We start from the raw sequence: 20,466 nt of genomic DNA on the forward strand, positions 1-20,466 counted from the left end.
CCCGGGGTCCTGGGCTAAAACCTGGCAGGGGTATCCAACGCCCCATTCGCCCAGTTCAACCAGAGGGATGGGCCTTCCACAGGAAGCTGGCACCTCGGGAAGCAGAAGTCCTCCAAAAATCCGAATCAGTCAGGACTGCAGGTTTAGCACCTCTACCATCTGCTGGAGGTAGAAAAATACTGAGGGATTGCAGGTGGCTGTTCACCAAAGCGCCTCTGGTCCTGAGCAGCACCATTTCTGGACAAGATGATCTGATCCTGAACCAAACAGATCCATTTGAGGCTGCCTTTTCCCTGGCTTTTGGTGACCCAGATCGCATTCAGTTGGCAGAAAGCAAAATCTTAGGGCTCCACCAGAGCCATCAGAACATAACTATTAGTGAATGATTGAACTGGAATGAAATTGGCCCTGCATGCTCACTTCTGGTGAGGTCTAGTGGTCCATAACAAGGATGAATTGGCCCAGCTACATCCTTCAGCAAACCTAGCGGCCGTGGTCAACTTATGTGAGAGAAATGAGAGATGCTTGTGAGAATGAAGCCAAGAGAAAGAAAGTATTACAAACCATGAGGAGGCAGTCAGGCCCTATCAACAGGCCACTAACCTTCGAGGAGCCCATTCTGGGCAACGGCATGAAACACTTTTCTGAGGAAGAAAAGGAATGGCACTGTCAAGAGTGTCTGTGTCTTTATTGTGGGCTTTCAGGACACTTCTGAATTACCTGCTGAAGTAGACCCCAAAATTAGGGTCATTCTCTACAAGGAAAACACAGAATCCCAGCCCCAACAGAGAGAATGAATCGGGAGGTAATTATCCATCTGAATCTCTCTCATGTTGCTATTCCAGTACAACTTTCCTGGGGGGGAATAATGGAATCCCTGCCCTATCCATGATTAACTCATGATCATCTATTTGTTTACTGGATCTCATGTTTACTCAGCAACACCAGGTCCCTATACAACAGATCGCAGATGGCTCCCCCTTGTCATCAGGGCCAGTAAGCACTGAGAAAAAGCCTCTAGTTTTAACCAGAATATATAATCACCAGGAAATTCTTCTTTTTGACCTCAGAGGCACGCTTCCTGATCATTCCAGGTCTTCTGTGTCTGGAACGATATGAACCGCATATCAATTGGAAGATCTGGCAGGTGAGGTACCCATCAGAACTGCATGCCTAATGAAGAGGCTCAGGAAGCAGGGCCCAAAAATGGAAATCCAGGTAATCCATGTTGTCTGGCGGTGAAGATGGGATTGAACCATTGCCAGAAAAGTACATAGCATACTAGGATGTCTTTAATAAAAGAGGAGCTGACCCGCTAAGTAGACCTTATGACTACCCAATAGACTTCCAGCCAGGGGCAGAAATCCCTTTGAAAGAATCAATTTTTTCTCAGAGCCAGAACTGAAGGCCCTCCTTAAATAAAGGAAAACCTGCAAAAAGGATTCATTTGACACTTTACTTCACCAGCAGGGGCACCCATCTTTGTGCCAAAGAAGCATGGTTCCCTCTGGCCTTGAATGCCATAATTATTAGTAATCGCTACATCCTGCCCCTTATTATAAGCTTTTAGAATGCCTCCGGGTGGCCTAAATATTCACTAAGTTCGATTTGAGGGGAGCATATAATTTTGTCAGGATCAAGGAACGAGATGAATGGAAGATATTTCAAACACACTATGGTCATTTTGAAAACCTGGTGATGCTGTTTGGACTAAGAAATGCTGCTGCTGCTTTTCAAAACCTGGTGAATCAAATATTTCATGATATGCTGAATCAGGGTGTAATTATTTATCTGCATGACATCTTCATATTTTCCGAAGATCCGGAGCAAGATTGTTCTGTCGGGTTCTGGATTGTCTCCGGAAATACAAATAGTATACCAAGCTCAAGAAATGTGATTGATGGAATTCCTGGGATACAATTTTTCCTGAAGGAGCACAGATGTAAAGTCAACGCAGTGGTCCAATGCCATCCCCACCCACTTCCTGGGGTTTACAAACTTCTACCAACGTTTTATCCTGGGCTTTTCCAAATTGGTAGCTTCACTAATGGAGGTTCTTAAGAAGAGGACTGTTTTCAAGTGGACCTAGGAGCAGCAACTGACTTTTGATCATCTGAAGAAGGCTTTAGGAAGGCCCCAATCCTGGTACACCCAGATGCACAGCAATCATTTACAGTGGAGGCTGATGCATCTAGAGTAACTATCAGGGCTATACGTTCTCAAACAAGGGGACCTAAATACCTCCTTCATCCATGCACCTTCCACTCTCATATGCTCAGAGTTGCAGAAAAAGGACAATCATGTCTATGACAAGGAACTCCTGGCCATAAAAACTGCCTTTTGAGGATTGGAATTTGAAGTAGAGAGAATGAAAAGTGATTTAAGAAAGACTGAAAGGAAAATTGGTTCTTACCTGTAATTTTCATTCTTGAAATACCAGCGATCAGTCCAGACAAGTAGGTTTTGCATCCCTACCAGCAGATGGAGGCATAGAATAAAACCTTTTCAGGCACTGCTACATAACCGAGAACGCCACCTGCAGTCCCTCAGTTTTGACCTGTATGCAAGCCAAGTAGAGTCCCCAAACTCAAATTCAATGAACAATTTCTCCTACCAGGGCGATCATAGTTGGGGCCCCCTGACAAAAAACCCTTGCATACAACAAGGAACTGAAAACCTAACAGTCCTAAAATCTCCAACTATATACATATAATAATAATAAGCTCTTGCAGAAACACTTATAATCATGTCAGTCTTTCAGGACCAGGGGATTGGTCTCTGGACTATCTGTGGTACAAAAATTAGCAGGTAAGAACCAATTTTTCCTTTCCTGTTCATACCCCAGATCAGTCCAGACAAGTAGGATGTACCCAAGCTTCCCTACACTAGGCGGGCCCCCGAAAGACCCACTCTCAGAACACCCTCAGCAAAGCTCACTTCTTCTGATGCTCGCATATCTAAACAGTAATGCCAGGTGAAAAGTGTGACATGAAGACCATATCGCCATTCTACAGATCTCGAGGCAACACCAACTGACACTCCGCCCAAGAGGCCACTTGTACTCTAGTAGAATGCGCCCGCAACCCCTCCAGAACCTTCCAGCCTTTACAGAGATAGGCTGAAAAAATAGTCTCCTTTAACCACTGAGCCATAGAACCCAGCTCCTGAAGATAAAGCCAGGCCCTGGGCACCGGCATTCACAGAAGCTGGACCAACTGCAACTGTAACTTCAGAATCCTCTCTGAGGTCAGAAACACTTTGCCCAGTTGGGTGTCGAACCTCGCTCCCAAGTATTCCAATGTCTAGGTTGAAACCAGGTGACTCTTTCCTAGGTTCATCACCCAGCCCAGAGATCAGAATATATCCAGGACCCTCCGAATAGACTGATTACATTCCTCCTCTGATTTTGTTTGGATAAGCCAGTTGTCCAGATAAGGATGAATTAGGACCCTTCCCCTTTGGAGTGCCGCCACCACCACCACCACAGTCATCATCTTCATGAAAGTGCATGGTGTGTCGCTAGTCAGAATGGAAGAGCCCGAAACTGGAAATGTTAACCCAGTAGCATGAAACGAGGAAATTTCTGATGATCCGCACATATGGGTATGTGTAAATAAGCCTCTGTCAAGTCCAGTGAAGCCAACCCCCCCCCCCCCCCACCCCTCCGATGGGCTGCAGCTATTACTGTCTGTAATGTCACCATACAAAATCATGGCACTCACAGCACTGCATTCACCCTCTTCAGGTTAGAGGATGGGTCAAAAAGCCCCTCCTTTTTGGAAACCACAAAGTAATTTGAGTACCTCCCTTGACCCTGCTCCGCTGATGGCACCAGAACAATAGCACCTAACCGCTGAAGGTGACTCAATGTATCCCAAATGGCTTTCTACTTGCAGTGGAACATGCAATGTGACACCACAAAGGCTTCCCTGATAGGGCGAGAAAATTCTAAGGCGTAGCCATCTCTTATTACCTCTAGCACCCATTGGTCCACTCCTCGTAAAATCATGTTAGGCGTCCCCCGACAGCCTCTCCCCAAGAGAGTGGACCAGTCTGGCTTCACTGCGATGACTTACCACTTCCAATGCCCTGACCGGAACTCTCTCTGGGGGGGGGGGGGGTGGAATCTTTGGGAACCCTGAAAGGACTGCTGCCTTTCTGACCCCTGCTTCTGCACGGACACCGAAGAGCTCTTGTTGGGATGAAACCATCTCATATTCTGATAACAGGTGTGAGCCGGGAACATCTTCCTGCTGGTCTTATCTTCCGGCAGCTTGATCCCCTTTGACTCCCCCAAATGCTCCATCAGCTGCTCCAGGTCATCTCCAAACAAAAACTTTCCTTTAAAAGGAAGATTACAGAGCTGAGACTTGGACCACATATCCACCGACCAGTTCTGTAACTACAGATGTTGGTGCGCTGAGACCGCCGCAACCATACTCCTGGCTGAAGTCCTGATCAAATCATACAATGCATCAGCCTCAACAATGACCCCAACCTCCACCTGGGCTGCCTACCTAGCTTCACTGGAATCGGTTAAGGTCTTCTCCTGAGACTTCTGTAACCAGCGCAAACAGGCCCTTTGCATGAGGCTACCACAGATCACCCCTTGTAGGCTCAAAGCAGAGACCTCAAACATCCTCTTCAGCTGTATTTCCAGCTTGCGGTGTTGAGCATCCTTTAACACAGCCAACCCTGCCACTGGAATGGTCATCTTCTTGGTGACCACCTACACCACAGCATCCACCTTAGGAAAGACTAGGAGTTGCAAAGCATCCTCCATTAAAGGCATAACTTCACCATTGCCCTGGCCACCTTAAGCCCTGTTTCTGGAAAATCCCATTTCCAGTTCACCAGTTTAACCTTCTTAGGTAGCGGAAAAGCCTTTGGTGGACCTTGCAGCTCATCAACACCAAGTCCACCCCTTCATTATCAGACTCCTCCTGAATTTCCTTAATACCTGGAGAATAAGAGGCTTCAACTCCTCTTTGCAGAACAGACGAACCACACATGGGTCATCGCCCTCTGCAATTGGAACCTTGTCCGGGTCTACAAGATCCTTGTCCCCATCGTGGTTTCCATCCATGTTGCCTGCCAGGTGGTCTCCAGGATCATACCCCAGCCCATCCTGCAAATCATCTGATTCCTCAGAATCACCCTCTCCATCAAGATGGGCAAGACCCAAATGGCGAAATAGGTCCCTTGATTCCCTGTTCGAGGACCCCTTAGACTGATGTTGTGGCTGATGATTCAGAGACTGTTTACTTCCTGCACTTCTCCTGGCCAGACAGGCCTTGTGCAGAAGCAAGAAAAAAATCTTTGGAAAAATCTTGCACATCATCATCTGCCTTAGACTGAACCTCCTCCCCCTGATCCTCCAACCTGGTCTGGATTCCAGGCGAAAGCGGAGAAGGTGAATCCCTAGGCTCCTGAGAGTCTGCTAGTATCTTTCTGCTTGCCTTCATCCTGCCTGCCAGGCTGCAAACATCCCCCGGGGTTTCCTTCACGGGGCCTTGGGAACAAGTGGCCCTTTAACGCTTGCAGCTCCCTGTTAGTGTTCGTGGTAGTTGTGGGTGAATCCTTAGGCCGGTGGCAGATGACCACGCCCCCAGGGGAAGATCCCGAGAGAGACCACCGGTCAGGCTCAGAGTATGGAGACAGACACACACCAGTTCTTTTATTAAACAGTATATGGAACCACCAGAGGTGGCAGTAGTGAGCTGGAAATGCTCGGCTGGGCTGTAGTTCCTCAGATACTGGAACAGCGATCCTGGATAACTGAGCTGTAGAGAAACTGAATATAGTGAGTAGACAGAGTAGGCAGAGTTCAGGAACAGAACCATGATGGTAACACTCACACAATAGTCTCTTAGAGGCAGCCCAGGAGCTGGAATGAAGTAGGCCCTTGAGGAGAGAGTACCTGGTTCCAGGGAACACTCAGAGAGCGAAGGTAACTCACTGGTGTTGTAGGCAGCGATGACTTCCTGGCAGAAGTGGTATACAGTAGTAAGTCCAGGAACGAGGGCCCTCAAGGAGCAAGTACCGATTCCAGACTGCAATCTGAAAAGCAAAGAGAAAGTGAGGCCCCCGAGGAGCGGGTACCCCTGGTAAGTCCGAGGAGGTAGAGTAGCAAGGTATACGGAGAGCGAATCTCATGCGCCGATACCTGGAGGAAAGCCCTTGCTAACTCGATATGTTAGCGATTTCAGAGACCTTAAATATCGGGTGAGGATGAATGTCACCTCAGGGGGACGCCCCTGAGGTTCGCGCCACTGCTGGTACTTGAGTCGGGGCCGCGCACATGCCCTTAGGCTTCTGGGAAACATGGCGGTGTGCAGCGTCCAGCCGGTCCGGGGACGCCGGAGGGGAATGGCAAGATGACACCGAGGCAGGCAGCCAAACTTCCAACAGGCAAAGAGGGAGTCGCCAAAGAGGTAAGGTGGGCATAGTGGAGACGTCGAGCAGCGACGGTCGCAATACTCCCTCAGAGGGTCCTTCACTTCCAGTAGCACACTCCTGGCACAGTGCGGATGACTTAATCCAAACGCAATTGGTGCAACAGGTCCGACAGTTTCCTGCGCTTAGAGGCTAATGCTGGTGCCATTAAGCCCACACATGGCTGAGTCTGCCTGCCACGCTAAACTATCAGCCCGATAACAGCACAAATTAGCAGCCGAGCACACTGCCCTAATGTTCCATCAGCACTGAAAACATTGCCCTGTCACTCCAGCAGCCATGAGCCCCCCCCCCCCCCCGAAAGCCAGCTATGTGCCCACACAGCCTGACAGCCAGCCAGCCACTAACTCCTCTCTTTTTTTCTTTTTTTTTTAAAGACACAGCAGCCAAATTATAAACCCCAGTCAGAATAAATACTTCCCTGCTGCTGGAGAAAATCTGAGAAGAAGCTTTCAGGAAGAAAGACCCTTGGATGCTACAGGTTAAAGCTGCTCAGGGACTGCCAACCTCCTGTTTGCTTGGCTCAAACCTGAGGGATGGTCCACAGAACTACCTAACATCTCAGGAAGTGTCTCCTCAAACCTTTTCTTCCCTCTAAATCAAATCTAAAACTTTATTTTTCTTCTATCTCAGACTGCAGTTTTGCACCTCTACCATCTGCTGGAGACAAAAATACTGAGGGACTGCAGGTGGCACTCTCAGTTATGTAGCAGTGCCTCAAAGTTTTGTTCTCTGCCTCCATCTGCTGGTATGGATGCAAAACCCACTTGTCTGGACTGATCTGGGGTATGAACAGGAAGAGTGGTTGAAGATTTGGCATCTGGGATCCAGGTCAAGAAGTGTCGAGTCATGCATCTGGGGTACAAAAATCCAAAAGAGCTGTATGCGATGAGGAGCAAAAGATTGATGTGCACGGACTGGGAGAGGGACCTTGGTATAATAGCATTTGGTGATCTGAAGACAGCAAAATAATATGATAAGGCGATAGCTAAATCCAGAAGGATGCTGGCCCTTATAGAGAAAGGGATAAAGAGTAAGAAAAAGGAGGTGATAATGCCCTTGACAAGTCCTTGGTGAGGCCTCACTTGGAGTACCATGTTCAGTTCTGGAGACCACTTCAAAAGACCAGTTCAAAAGAAATGAAGAAAAGATGGAAATAGTCCAGAGAAAGGCAGCCAAAATGGTGTGGGTCTATACTGGAAGGCTTATGAGAGGCTGAAGGATCTAAATATGTATACTGTAGAAGAGAGGAGGTGCAGGGGAGATTAATACAGACCTTCAGATACCTGAAAGGTATTAATGATGCTCAAATTTCAAACCTTTTCTGTTGGAAAGGAAACAGTAGAACTAGGGGTCACAAAATCAAAACTACAAGGATGACGATTCAAAACCAAAATCAGAAAATATTTCTTCTCGAAACGGGTAGGGGATGCCTGCAATGCCCTTCCGGAAGAGGTGGTAAGGACGAAATCAGTAAATGACTTAAAAAGGGCATGGGATAGATACTGCAGATCGCTAAACACTAGATGATGGAAATGAAAAAAAGGGGAACATGGGGGAATAACCTGCATGGAGCGGCAGTTACTACCATGAGGAGCTTGCTGGACAGACTGGATGGACCATTTGGTCTTTATCTGCCATCTTTACTATGGCTTCATTTTCTGGAAGGGGTTATCATCAAACCCAGGTTTTCACGGATCACAAAAATTTAGAATTCCTTAAGACCACGCGCAACATGAATTCCAGGCAAGCTCAGTAGTCTCTTTCCTTTTCTCAGTTTGATTTCATATTAACAAACCAATGAGGCTCCCTCCTGGAGGGAAGGAGAAGAAAGAACCTGCAGAACTGGAAGCTCCCACCTTGAGCTTCTGACTGGAGAACTTTGCCCTGTCTATTGTTTTTCAGATATGCTCTCAAGAACTGAGCAGACTCCAGGTGAGGCCTCACCAGTGACATATACAGGGGCATTATCTCCTCCATTTTCCTTCTGGTTATGCCTGTCTATACAGCCCAGAATCCCTCTGGCCTTAGCCACCACCTTGTCACATTGCTTCGCTGCCTTCAGATCATTAGATACTATCATTCTGGTCCATGCACATCAGTCTTTCGCCCCCCCCGTCATGTACAGCTCCTACACTCTACATACACAACTCTGCACTTCTTAGCATTGAATTCTAGCTGTCAAAATGTTGATCATGCTTCCAGTTCTCAGGTCACTTCTCATTCTGTCTATTCCACAGGTACGTCCACTCTGATGCAGATCTTAAGGTCATCAGCAAAAAGACAAACTACCTTGTAACCCCCCCACAATATCGCTGATCAAGATACTGAACAGAACTGGTATTAAAATTCAAATATTTTTCTTATTAGAGGCATAGATACCCTCCCCTCAACATTAAGGGAGATTATATTAACCAGTGTATCACAATTTATCCTAAGAACCAGAGGAGAAGCTAAAAAAAGGAACTGAACATTGAAGTAAAACTGCATTCTCCACAATTCTGCATATATCGCTGCAGAGTAAAAGAGTATTTTATGTCTGCTTTATAAACTGTTTGTGTATCTACTTTATAGTTTGTTTCTCTTATCCAACATCTAATTAACAAACACCAGCTAAACAAACTATACATCCCGATTCCATTTCTAGTATCCTCTGTATTCTTCTGGGAATAATGTGGCTATCATTTGAGATGAGGTAGATTCCATTTGTATGGCCATTGCTGCTGACCGATTTATGAGTCTAGTTTATTATTGCTTATTTGACTATGATTACTATTAGGTTGTCCAACTATTGATATTGCTTGCCTGATTTATCAGCCTTAGTTTTTTTTTTAGCGTATATTACATTGCTTACTTTGTGGTTGACTTTGTAATGCATTAACTATGTGTATTATGTTGATTTGGTTTTGTTATTCCTCACCTCAAGCAGTTTTTGATTTGGTAAGCAATACATTTTTAAAATAAACAAGATTAGTCATTTTTCTTGAAAACAAATCTTTATCTTCTTTCCCAGCATGGTGGCATGGATTATGGGGAAGTTGTAGATCTGATTCTAAAAAAAAAACAAGAGGCAGGACATAACACTGCTTTTGTTCATTTTCTACCTAGTAAGAATGATTAGTACAATATAAGAACCTATTAAATGTTTGATGGGGTAATAAATATCAAGAAGGTTTATCTTTGTTATAAAATATTGAAAATATTGTTTGTTATAAATTTGGGAGAGCAAGTTTGTATATGTATGTAACAATCTGTACTTCTGATGCAATCTTCAAAAACAGCCTGTATGGCTACAAACTATACAGGTGGTTTTGACCCAGATTTCTTCGGGAAAATTGTCAAAGAGAAACTGCATGCATATATTTGAATATCAAACATATGCCCGCCGTTTTCCTTCCCTGACCTACACATGACCCCAGAATACCTCTTTTCCTGCAGCTAAAAGCACGTGAGCTATGGAAGCCTGTGCATACTTATCGGCATTGAAAGAGGACAGTTTTTAATCAGGCAATTTTACCCTGTTGATCTGGATAAATGGTTTTGAACACTGTCTTCCCTGTTGTAAGGAACTGTATGAATGAGTTCTCTATTTTATTTTTGTTTTAAATTTTATATTTCACCTTTCAGGCACTTCAAAGCGGATTACATTCAGATACTGTATTTTCCTGCCCCCAGAGGGCTCACAGTCTAAGGGCCTGATTTACTAAGGCTTTTCTCCCATTCTGGGTCTCTGGGGAAAATGCTTTAAGTAAATCAGGTCCTAAGTCTGTGCCTGAGGCAATGGAGGGTGAAGTGACTTACCCAAGGTCACCAGGAGCAGCAGCGGGATTTGAACTCTGGCTTCCCTGGTTCACAACCCGCTGCTCTAACCATTAGGCTGATACTCCAATTTCTTAACAAACAGAAAAATTTAAATCTAAAAAATAAAAAAAAGAAGTAATGGGCTTAGATCACAGTGGGAGGGAAAAAGGTTGAGATAAAGAAAAAAAGAAACGATCTGTAAGCATAGTTAAGTGTTGAAACAAATGAGCCAGGGGTTGGTGGAATCTCCATTATTGGAGCGTTTTAAGAGAAGGTTACAAAAACATTTGCCTGGGAAAGTTTAGGTACCAGTGGATCCTGCCTAAAGACGGAAGGGCTGAACAAGATAAGACACCTCTGGAAAAGTTTTAAGGTGGTTATCAGGGGCATTTTCAAATGGATTTATACACATAAACCCCGGTTAAGCATGTAAATAGGCTTTTGAAAATTATCTGGGGGGGTTGTGTTGGAGAAATACGCACATACTTTTCCCCATGTTAACATTCCAGGAGACAGAGTTGGGGAGCGCACTTCATTTACGTACATACTTTCGACTTTCTAAAGTTAGCGAACAAATGTACATACAGAAATTACACTTGCTCAGGTGCAAGCGTAAGTTCCTGCATGTATATGCAGGCGTGCACCGGTAGGAATTTTCAAAGAAAATTTAATGTACATAGATCCACTTTGAAAATTTGGGGTAATGTCTTTTGGAATCGCTTTAGCCATATATGAGCTGCTGACAATCGCCTGAGATTCCTTCCAGTCGTATTTCTCTGTCATTCTAACTGATCTCCAGAGGTCCATTCCAACTGTCTTCCAAATAGAGTAGATAACCTATGGAGGCCCCCCTATCTTCCTAAGATTCTCTCTTAAGGACCCCCTTTTCCCTTCACCCACCTTGGTCTGCTTCTTCTCCGTGGCATAAACGATGGAAGTGCAGCAGACCTCAGCAATCTTTCTCCCCTGGCCATAGAAGGACCAGCAGCAGATCTCATCCCCCAGGACGTCCTTGAGAAAGAGGACACGGCCATTGAAGCGCAAGGCCAGTTTGTCAAAGAGTTCGATGTTCTTCAGCAGGTTGTCATCCGAGTTACTGTGAGGGGAGGAAGGAAGGAAGGCACTGAGAACAGCCTTGCGTCGTCTTCCCTCATTACCATCAGGCATCTTTGCTTCCCTTCCATAGCACAGTACTAGTCACACCAGCAACAAGTGTATTAAGAGAGGTTTGATGTTAAGAGAACAGACATTCACTAGAGCAAAGCACAGAAAGAGACCAAAAAAAAAAAAAAAGAGAGATAACATGAGGAGGTGAGCCAGATACAAAGAGAGAGAGGCAGACAGTGGGAAACAAAGTCTCTTTTGAAATTAGCAAGAAGCAGAAAAACAGAAGTATTTACTGAAATTCATAATAACAAAAGTAATTAAGCAGGAGAAGCACGTAATGCATTTTATAAACACTTAATATGTCATCAGCAAATGCAGACAAATATTACTTTTCAAAACTTTTTGCCAGCACTGCTGCTTCGACCCCAGAAACTCTATCCTCACCCCCCTATGCTTTCAACAAATCACAGGATAATAAGTAGTTGATTATCACCCAAACACTATACATTGCCCCTTCAGCAGCACGGGAGCTGGGAACGGACACCAAAGGAGTCAATACTAACCAAGTACACATTAACAGGTACATTTTCCATATGGCACTTAACTCGCAAAGCATGCAGGTACTTCTCAGCCTGCACAAAGCAACTTGGCATTCAAACACAAAGTGCTCACACAGTTTGTCTTTGAAGACCAGATTGTTGTGCTGAGGAAAAGCACACACAATTTAAAGTCGGTTCAAGCCAAGGTGTAAAGAACATCAGTCAACTGCAGGGTAATTTTACAAACCATGCAGGTAGGTGTAAAGTCCACAGGTATTTTTCTCCATGGACTTTGCAACCAGTTCTCAAAGGGAAAGTAAGAGGGGACTTCCTCCCTGCTAAATGCCTAGGAGAATGCCTCCACTCTATGCAGGTAACCTGACAGGCGAACATGATATACATTCATAAGTTTACCTGCGTATCAGGCAGACAATTTTGTAAAAGGCCACTTCTGCACGTGAAAAACTGTTCTATGCACAGACATCCCTTTGAAAATTACCCTGATATTTAATTTTTAAAAAATGTATAGTCATGTATGGTTTTCAGCCATGCCTCTGAAATACCCTGGAACATCCTTTTTTTTTTTTTTTAATGTAGCTGAAAATCCACTTGTGCAGATTCAACTAATTTATTTGCATAACTTCTTTAATTACTCATGTAGATCCGGACTACATATTTGAAAATGTACCCCTAAAGGAGTCTATATAAGTGATTTAACTTCAATAGCGTTACTATTAGCAGAGCACATTTTAAAGGAAGCGATATCAATCAGTATAATTTGGAGAGAGTTGATATAACAGGGATAACTGCTAGCTCAGCAGTAATACAACATAATTGGACTTCTAAGAAGACAATGGGACAACTTGCATAGAGTGGTGGCTACAACTCTAAATGGCAGTAGTATGCCTGCGTCAGGCTTCCAAGATGTCTAGGGTAACCTGCATGGAGGGGACAATGAATAAAACCCGAGCTTCAACTGAGCTGGATTTTGTTTGTACAACAGCCTCACTAATTTTGGTGATTATGGGATTTATTACAAAACTCCATAATAAAACTTTTATAGGAAAATTGGTTCTTACCTGCTAATTTTTGTTCCTGTAGTACCACGGATCAGTCCAGACTGCTGGGTTTTGCCTCCCTTCCAGTAGATGGAGACAGAGAAAAACTTTGAGAGTATCCCCTCTTAAGCCGGTGTGCTACCTGCAGCTCCTCAGTATAAACAGTATCCAAGCAAATATTAAACTTTATGAAGCAAAGATATGTCAAGTGAAGGACCAAGAAGAATTATTAACTCCAACTATATACACTAGAGCTGTAACATTGGAGTTGTCCGCGTAGGATGAGGATACTCCTATACCCTCCTTCCGAGCACAAAAATAACTCCAAAAAGAATACTGCAGTGCAAGTGGATTCCCTAGAAACTGTAGACCCCCAATGGGTGAGCATCTGGACTGATCCATGGTACTACAGGAATGAAAATTAGCAAGAAAAAACCAATTTTCTTTTCCCTATACATACCTGGATCAGTCCAGACTGCTGGGATGTACCCAAGCTGCTCTATCTGGGGTGGGAATTGGAGAGTCCGGCTCGAATGACACTGCAGCTTAAATTGGTTTCATCCAAAACCTGGACGTCCAAACAGTAGTGTCTGGAAAAGGTATGCAGAGATTTCCAGGTCACCACCCTGCAAATTTCTTGCGGCGAAACCAACTGATTCTGTGCCCAGGAAGCCACCTGAGACTGAGTGGAATGCGCCTTCAAACCTTCCGGAACCGCATGTCCGCAGCAAATATAAGCGGAAGCAATGGCCTCTTTCAGCCAGCGGGCTATAGACATTTTAGACACTTTTTGGCCCTTCTTAGGGCCACTCCACAAGACAAAGAGATGATCTGATAACCAAAAAGAGTTAGTAACCTCCAAGTATCGCAAGAGGACCCTTCTGACATCCAAGCACCTCAATTCCCAGGCATGAGCTGGCTCTGTTTCAGCATTAGGGAAGGCTGGTAATTCTACCGACTGATTCAGGTGAAAAGCTGAAACCACCTTCGGAAGAAAAGAGGGAACCAGTCTGATAAGAGACTCCCAAATCTGAAATACGCAAAAATGGCTCCCGGCAAGAGAGAGCTCGCAATTCTGACACTCTCCTAGCTGAACAGATCGCCACCAAAAACATCATTTTCAGAGTCAAGTCCTTTAACGATGCCTTCCTAAGAGGTTCAAAAGGAGCTACACACAAGACTTTAAGGACTAAATTAAGACTCCATGAAGGACACACCTGACGAACTGGAGGATTCAAATGTTTCACTCTGCGAAGGAAATGTACCATGTTGGGATGAGCCACCAGGGTCAAAGCCTGAATCTTGCATCGGAGGCACCCCAGGGCCACCATCTGAACCCTAATGGAATTAAACAACAAGCCCTTAGTGAGGCCCTTCTGCAAAAAGTCCAGGATTTGGGCCAGCAAGGAATAACGAGAAACAACTCTCTGTTCCTCACACCAGGAATCGAAAGCTGACATAAGTTAAGGACATAGACGTCTTGCAAACCCAAAGCAGGGTAGTAATGAAGTCCTCCTGGTAGCCTTTACTCCTCAACCATCTCCTTCCAATAGCCAGGCTGCTAGACAGAAGAGATCCACCTGGTCAAAAAATATGGAGCCTTGCCACAGCATGTTCGGAAGATAAGCCAGGCGCAGGGGACCGTCCACTGCCAGATTGACCAGGTCTGCAAACCAAGGTCTTCGGGGCCACTCTAGGGCTACCAAAATCACCAGACCAGGATGACCCTCTAATCTCTGAAGAATCTTTCCTATCAGAGGTCACGGAGGAAACACATAAAGCAGGACTGTTTTCAGCAATGGGAGGACCAGGGCATCAACCCCTTCCCCTCTGTGTTCCCTCTGGCGGCTGAAGAAGCGTGGGGCCTTGGCATTTTTGAGTGTCGCCATCTGCAAGAGATGAGCTGCATGGCCTCGTCTGAGCGCTCCCATTCTCTGGGGGTCTAACCTCAGACAGCTCAGAAATTCTACCTGCATGTTGTTGGTCCCCACTATGTGCGATGCAGCCAGCATGGTCAGATTCTGCTCCGCCCAGTCCATAAGTTAAGCTGCCTCCGTGGCCACCAGGCGACTCCTGGTCCTGCCCTGACAGTTGATGTAGGCCACTGCCATTACATTGTCTGACCGTACTCACACCACCCAGTTGCGCAAGAGCTGGAGAAAACTGCAACTCTAAGCGCACCGCTCTCATCTCGAGACGATCGATTGACCACGTTGCCTCCTCCGGAGACCATTGACCCTGGACCAAATGAGACTGACACACAGCTCCCTATCCAATGAGACTGGCATCCATTGTCACAATCAATCACCCACTGAGGTACCTCGAGATCCACTCCACATGCTAAGTGTTCTTGCACCAGCCACAAAGGCTGGACCTGGCAGGCTCTGTGAGTGGTAAGGGAACTTGAAACTCCGCTGACATAGGATGCCACCGGGACAACAATGCCCTCTTCAAGGGTCTCATGTGAGCAAACGCCCACGGTACCAACTCCCGAGTGGATGCCATGGATCCCAGGACCTGCAAGTAATCCCAGACTCTGGGAACCAGTGTCCCCAGAAGGTGCTGAACTTGAGACCGCAACTTGGTGGCTCTTTCGTCCAGGAGAAAGACCTTGCCCACCCGGGAAACTAACCAGGCCCCTAAGAAGTCCAAGATCTGAGACGAATGCAGGTGACTCTTGGTCTGGTTGACCACCCATCCAAAGGATTGTAAGTTATGCACGACCGAGTCAGTCATCCAAGTATGGGTGGACTAGAATCCCTTCCTTGTGAAGGGCCGCTGCTACCACCATCACCTTGGTGAAAGTACATGGAACCGTCGCCAGACCTAAAGGAAGAGCGCAGAACTGGAAATACAGGACAAGGGTCATGAAGTGAAGAAGTTTCTGATGATCCTGATGGATACCTATGTATAGATATGCTTCTGTCACATCGAGAGAAGCCAGGAACATCCCCTTGAGCACTGCCGCAATAACCGACCTTGAGAGCCCTGTTCACTTTCTTCAGATCCAGAATGGGATGGAAGGTCCCTTCCTTCTTCGGCACCACAAAGTAAATGGAATAACATCCCACAATGGAACAGGAACAATAGCCCCCAGGGACTCCAGCCGGTTGATGGTGTGATGAACTATTTGTTATTTCCCCGGGGAGGCACACGGAGAGATCAGAATAAGGTCTCGGAGAGGATGAGCAAACTCTAAAGCACAGCCGTGAGCAATGATACAGAGTACCCACTGGTCGGATGTTATCTTGGCCTATTCCTTGAAGAAAAGGGAGAATCGTCCCCCGATGACTGGCACGGAGGAATGGGCTGGCCGCAACTCATTGCGAAGATTTGGCCACGAGGGCTCCTTGGCTGGGGCTATCTCGGCTGGTTCGACGACCGCGAAAGGAATGCGACCAGGACTGAGACCTCCCCGAAGTTTGTCGCTGGCCCATGCCCACTGTTCTATTCTGGCGAAAATGCATTGGCCCCTAAAGCAAGAGCGGGTCGGGGGGGAACCCCCCTAGACACCTTCGGCCTGGCAACTTGTGCACATTATCACCCAGAGATTTGATTAGTTGCTCCAAGTCCTCACCAAAGAGGAATTTTCCCTTGAAAGGGAGCGCACTAAGCTGCATCTTTGAGGAGACATCTGCCGACCAATTGTGCAACCATAAGAGCCTCCTGGCCTATATAGCTGACACCATAGTTCTGGAGGAGGTCCGAAGGAGATCATAAGGCTTCCAACCCCGTAGACCACCGTCACCTCTAGGCACTCTGCCTGAGCTGACTCCTGAGGAGGAAGGTCCCTGACACTCAAGAGCTGTTGAACCCATCTCAAGCCCACCCTAAGTGCGAGGCTGCTGCAGATGGCCGCTCGGATCCCCAGAGCAGAGACTTCAAATATGCGTTTAAGTTGGACCTCGAGCTTCCTTTCCTGGAGGTCCTTGAGGGCTGCCACTACGGCCACTGGAATGGTGGTCCTTTTGGTGACCGCAGAGACCGAAGCATCCACCTTCGGGACCTTGAGGAGCTCCAGGGTCTTATCCATAGCTTTACCCACTCACAGACTTGCTTCCGGAGTATCCCACTCCCGGGTCATGAGTTGCTGGATCAACTGAGGAAACAGTTTAAATAGGTATGTTTTTAAGGCCTGTTTAGATGCCTTTGTCAAGGTTATAGAATGTATATACAAAGGAGGCGAGTTCCAGTATAACGGACCTGCAACAGAAAAGGCCCAGGCCTGAGTTTCATCTAAGTGAGCTAGATGAGAGGAAGGCACCTCCAACAGGTTCTGTTGAGTGGATCTCAAAGCGCATGACGCACTATAAACACATAAGATAGCACTAATCCAAGGAGCTGAAACATTGTTTAACAGTTTATGCACCAATACAGCAATCTTGAAGCAAATACTTCAGGTAAATAGGGAGCCAGTGAAGTGAAAACAAAACTAGAATAATATGCTCACTCAATTAAGGTCCCAGTAAGGATCGTGGCGGCACCATTTTGAACCATTTACAAATGCCCTCAATGAGTTTTTACAGGAAGGACCACAAAAAGGGCATTACAGTAATCAATGCCTGAAAAAAATTAGACTTTGTAAAATGGTGCAAAAATCCTGCAGATCCAGAGGTTTCAGAGGCAGAGCTACAGCTAAAAATAACAGCCACAAGCACGAAACTCCCCAAGCTTAAGTGTCTTTTATCTAGTTTTTTTTTTAATACAACTTTACACCACGACAAACAAGAAAAGTATACTGTCCTGCATTAGACTGCAAGGTAGAGCTGCCAGTGGGACCCCAGCTGTTTCCAAGCTGCCTCAGCAGCCTCTTGAAGGGGAGGGATCTGGACCACCAGATTTGCACTCCAAGGATTCTTGGACAAGCGCATTAAAAGGGTCATCAATCCCCAGCTTGTCCACTTCAGACCAGGAGGGATGGTCCCACCAGAACCTGGCAACCTCCTGGAAGAAAGACTATCTCCTTTTTAACTTTGTATTTTTGTAAATACCAGAACTGCTGGAGACACAGAAATACTGAGGGACTGCAGGTGGCATACTGGGTTATGTACAGCATCAGTGAAAACTTTTGTCTCCATCTGCTGGCAGGGATGCAAAATGCAGGAGTCTGGACTGATCTGGGTACGAACAAGGAAATAAGGCTATTGTAACCACAAATTTTGTGTGTTTATGCACTGAGAAGGGGGTCCTGGGTTTTGAAGTTAAGTATCAAAGTTGAAGATGATCTACCAGTGGAGGAGGTGTAGGGCAGCACTTTTAATAGACTTTGAGCATGACAGACAGATGAAAAGCAGTGGTAGGTAAAAGGTTGAAAGGACAAGTAAAAGACAACATTAGGGAGGTGTGTGTGATTGTGAGGGGGGTGGGGGTTGGTATTGAGTTGCATATGGGAAATCTATATGCTCATCTATCCAAAGTGGAAGAATCTCAACTGAGCAGACTGGATGGACCAATCTGGTCTTTATTTGCCATGGTCTACTATGTTACTATGAAAACAATTCAGGAAAAGTTTTGGGTAATACAGAAGTGTGAGATTAACAGAAGTGACTGCCAATACAGATACCCCAAGAGACCCTCCTGTGCATGCTCTCACCTGGTGTATGAGTATTTATTGTTGCTCCTGTTATGGAGAAGCTTCACCACAGGCTAAGAGAAAAAAAAAAAGTAAAATAAAAACATAAAAGATACACCATACTGGGTCAGACCAAGGGTCCATCAAGCCCACTTGGCTGATCCAAGTCACAAGACCCTGACAAGTACCCAAACATTAGATAAATCACAAGCTACTTTTGCTTATTAATTAACAGCAGTTTAAGGATTTTTCCTCTAGGAACTTATCCAAACCTTTTTTTAAACTCAGTTAACACTAACTGCCGTAACCACATCCTCTGGCAATGAATTCCAGAGTTTAACTATGCTCTGAGTGAAAAAGAATGTTTTAAGGAGGATGAGAAACACAGGACTGTGTTTCTGCCTGCTCTCTCTATGTTCCTGCCCTGTATCTTTTTCTCTCACCTTAGCACATGATGTGATAATTTTCTGTTCTTCCTTTGCTGAGGTCACCATCGGAATCAGGCACAGGGGGTCATAACCTTCACTTCTTTGCTGAGAGACAAGAAGAAAGATAAAAAGGGACAGAGAGAAACAGAAGGAGGGAAACGTATAACAATGTGTACAGTGCATGCATCATTGACAGCAAGACAAGCAGTCTGCTTGGCTGAATACCCTCTGTGCTTAATAATGAATGTTAATAAAGCCTCTTCATAATCATGTTGATGTAATGGAATCAAACCATTAGAACCTCCACACACAGGTCACCTGCTTGACTTTTGGCTCTTATTCTTAGCACTGTTTGTTTATATAAAACAATAAAGTGGATGACTAAAGGAAAATTAGTTCTTACCTGATAATTTTCGTTCCTGTAGTACCACGGATCAGTCCAGACACCTGGGTTGTGACTCCGCACCAGCAGGTGGAGACAGAGTAAAACTTGTCGGGCTCCCTACATATAGTAAGGTGCCACCCACAGCCCCTCAGTCGCACGTAATGTCAAAGCCAGATAAAAGCCAAAACTAGCTAACTAGAAAAAAACCCCAAAAAACTGAGGCCAATTCACAACAGCCCCTTGAGCTGGAACCGACAAACCTTCAGGGCCATGAACACAACGTGCAAAAAACTGCAAACTACAATGGCTAAATAATCAACAGAGCAGACTCTCTCTCTTTCTATCAGAAAACTACGAACACAGACGGGCGGGAGCCTGGACTGATCCGTGGTACTACAGGAACGAAAATTATCAGGTAAGAACTAATTTTCCTTTCCCTGTACGTACCCGGATCAGTCCAGACACCTGGGATGTACCAGAGCCAAGTTACCCAGGGTGGGAAGCAGAGAGTCCCGCTCGGAGAACACTCGCCCCAAAACCCTGAGCTTCAGCTGCCTGGACATCCAGCCTGTAATGTCTCGTGAAAGTGTGCAACGATTTCCACGTTGCCGCTCTACAGATCTCCTGGGTGGACACACTAGAAACCTCGGCCCAAGACGTGGCCTGCGCCCGCGTCGAATGGGCACGAAGCTCCTTGGGTGCCAACTTGCCCTGCAGAAGATACGCCGAACCAATCGCTTCCTTGAGCCAACGCGCAATCGTGGCACGGGAAGCCGCCGACCCTCTACGAGCCCCCGACCAGAGAACAAACAGGTGATCGGAAACCCGGAAAGGATTCGTAACTTCTAGATAACGAATTAGAATCCTACGCACATCGAGTTTCCTCAGTTCCCTCGAATCCCTGGCCTGAGGATCCACGGTCGAAAACCCGGGAAGATCTACTGACTGGTTCAAGTGAAAAGACGACACCACTTTGGGCAAAAAGGAAGGAACAGTCCGCAGAGAGACACCCGTCTCTGTAAAACGCAAAAATGGTTCTCTACAAGATAGCGCTTGTAGCTCCGAGACCCGACGAGCGGACGTAATAGCGACCAGAAACACTGTTTTCAGAGTTAAATCC

The 20,466-nt window shown here is 45.9% G+C and overlaps 1 protein-coding gene across 3 annotated transcripts in view; it reads right to left on the reverse strand.

Moving 5' to 3' along the window:
• KCTD13 (potassium channel tetramerization domain containing 13) overlaps positions 1 to 20,466 on the reverse strand; it is a 49,812-nt gene that overhangs the window by 16,476 nt on the left and 12,870 nt on the right. For 2 of the 3 annotated variants that reach the window (XM_029606959.1, XM_029606961.1), the window contains exons 4-6: positions 18,977 to 19,066; positions 18,555 to 18,607; positions 11,158 to 11,353 (exon numbers count right to left, since the gene is read on the reverse strand). In XM_029606959.1, the coding sequence (XP_029462819.1) occupies positions 11,158 to 11,353; positions 18,555 to 18,607; positions 18,977 to 19,066 (339 nt within the window). Of the gene's footprint in view, positions 1 to 9,214; positions 9,509 to 11,157; positions 11,354 to 18,554; positions 18,608 to 18,976; positions 19,067 to 20,466 lie in introns of those variants that run through there. The other variant, XM_029606962.1, reaches the window with a different exon arrangement.

The sequence above is a fragment of the Rhinatrema bivittatum genome, chromosome 6, assembly GCF_901001135.1.
Source record: "Rhinatrema bivittatum chromosome 6, aRhiBiv1.1, whole genome shotgun sequence".
NCBI classification, from domain to species: Eukaryota; Metazoa; Chordata; class Amphibia; order Gymnophiona; family Rhinatrematidae; genus Rhinatrema; species Rhinatrema bivittatum.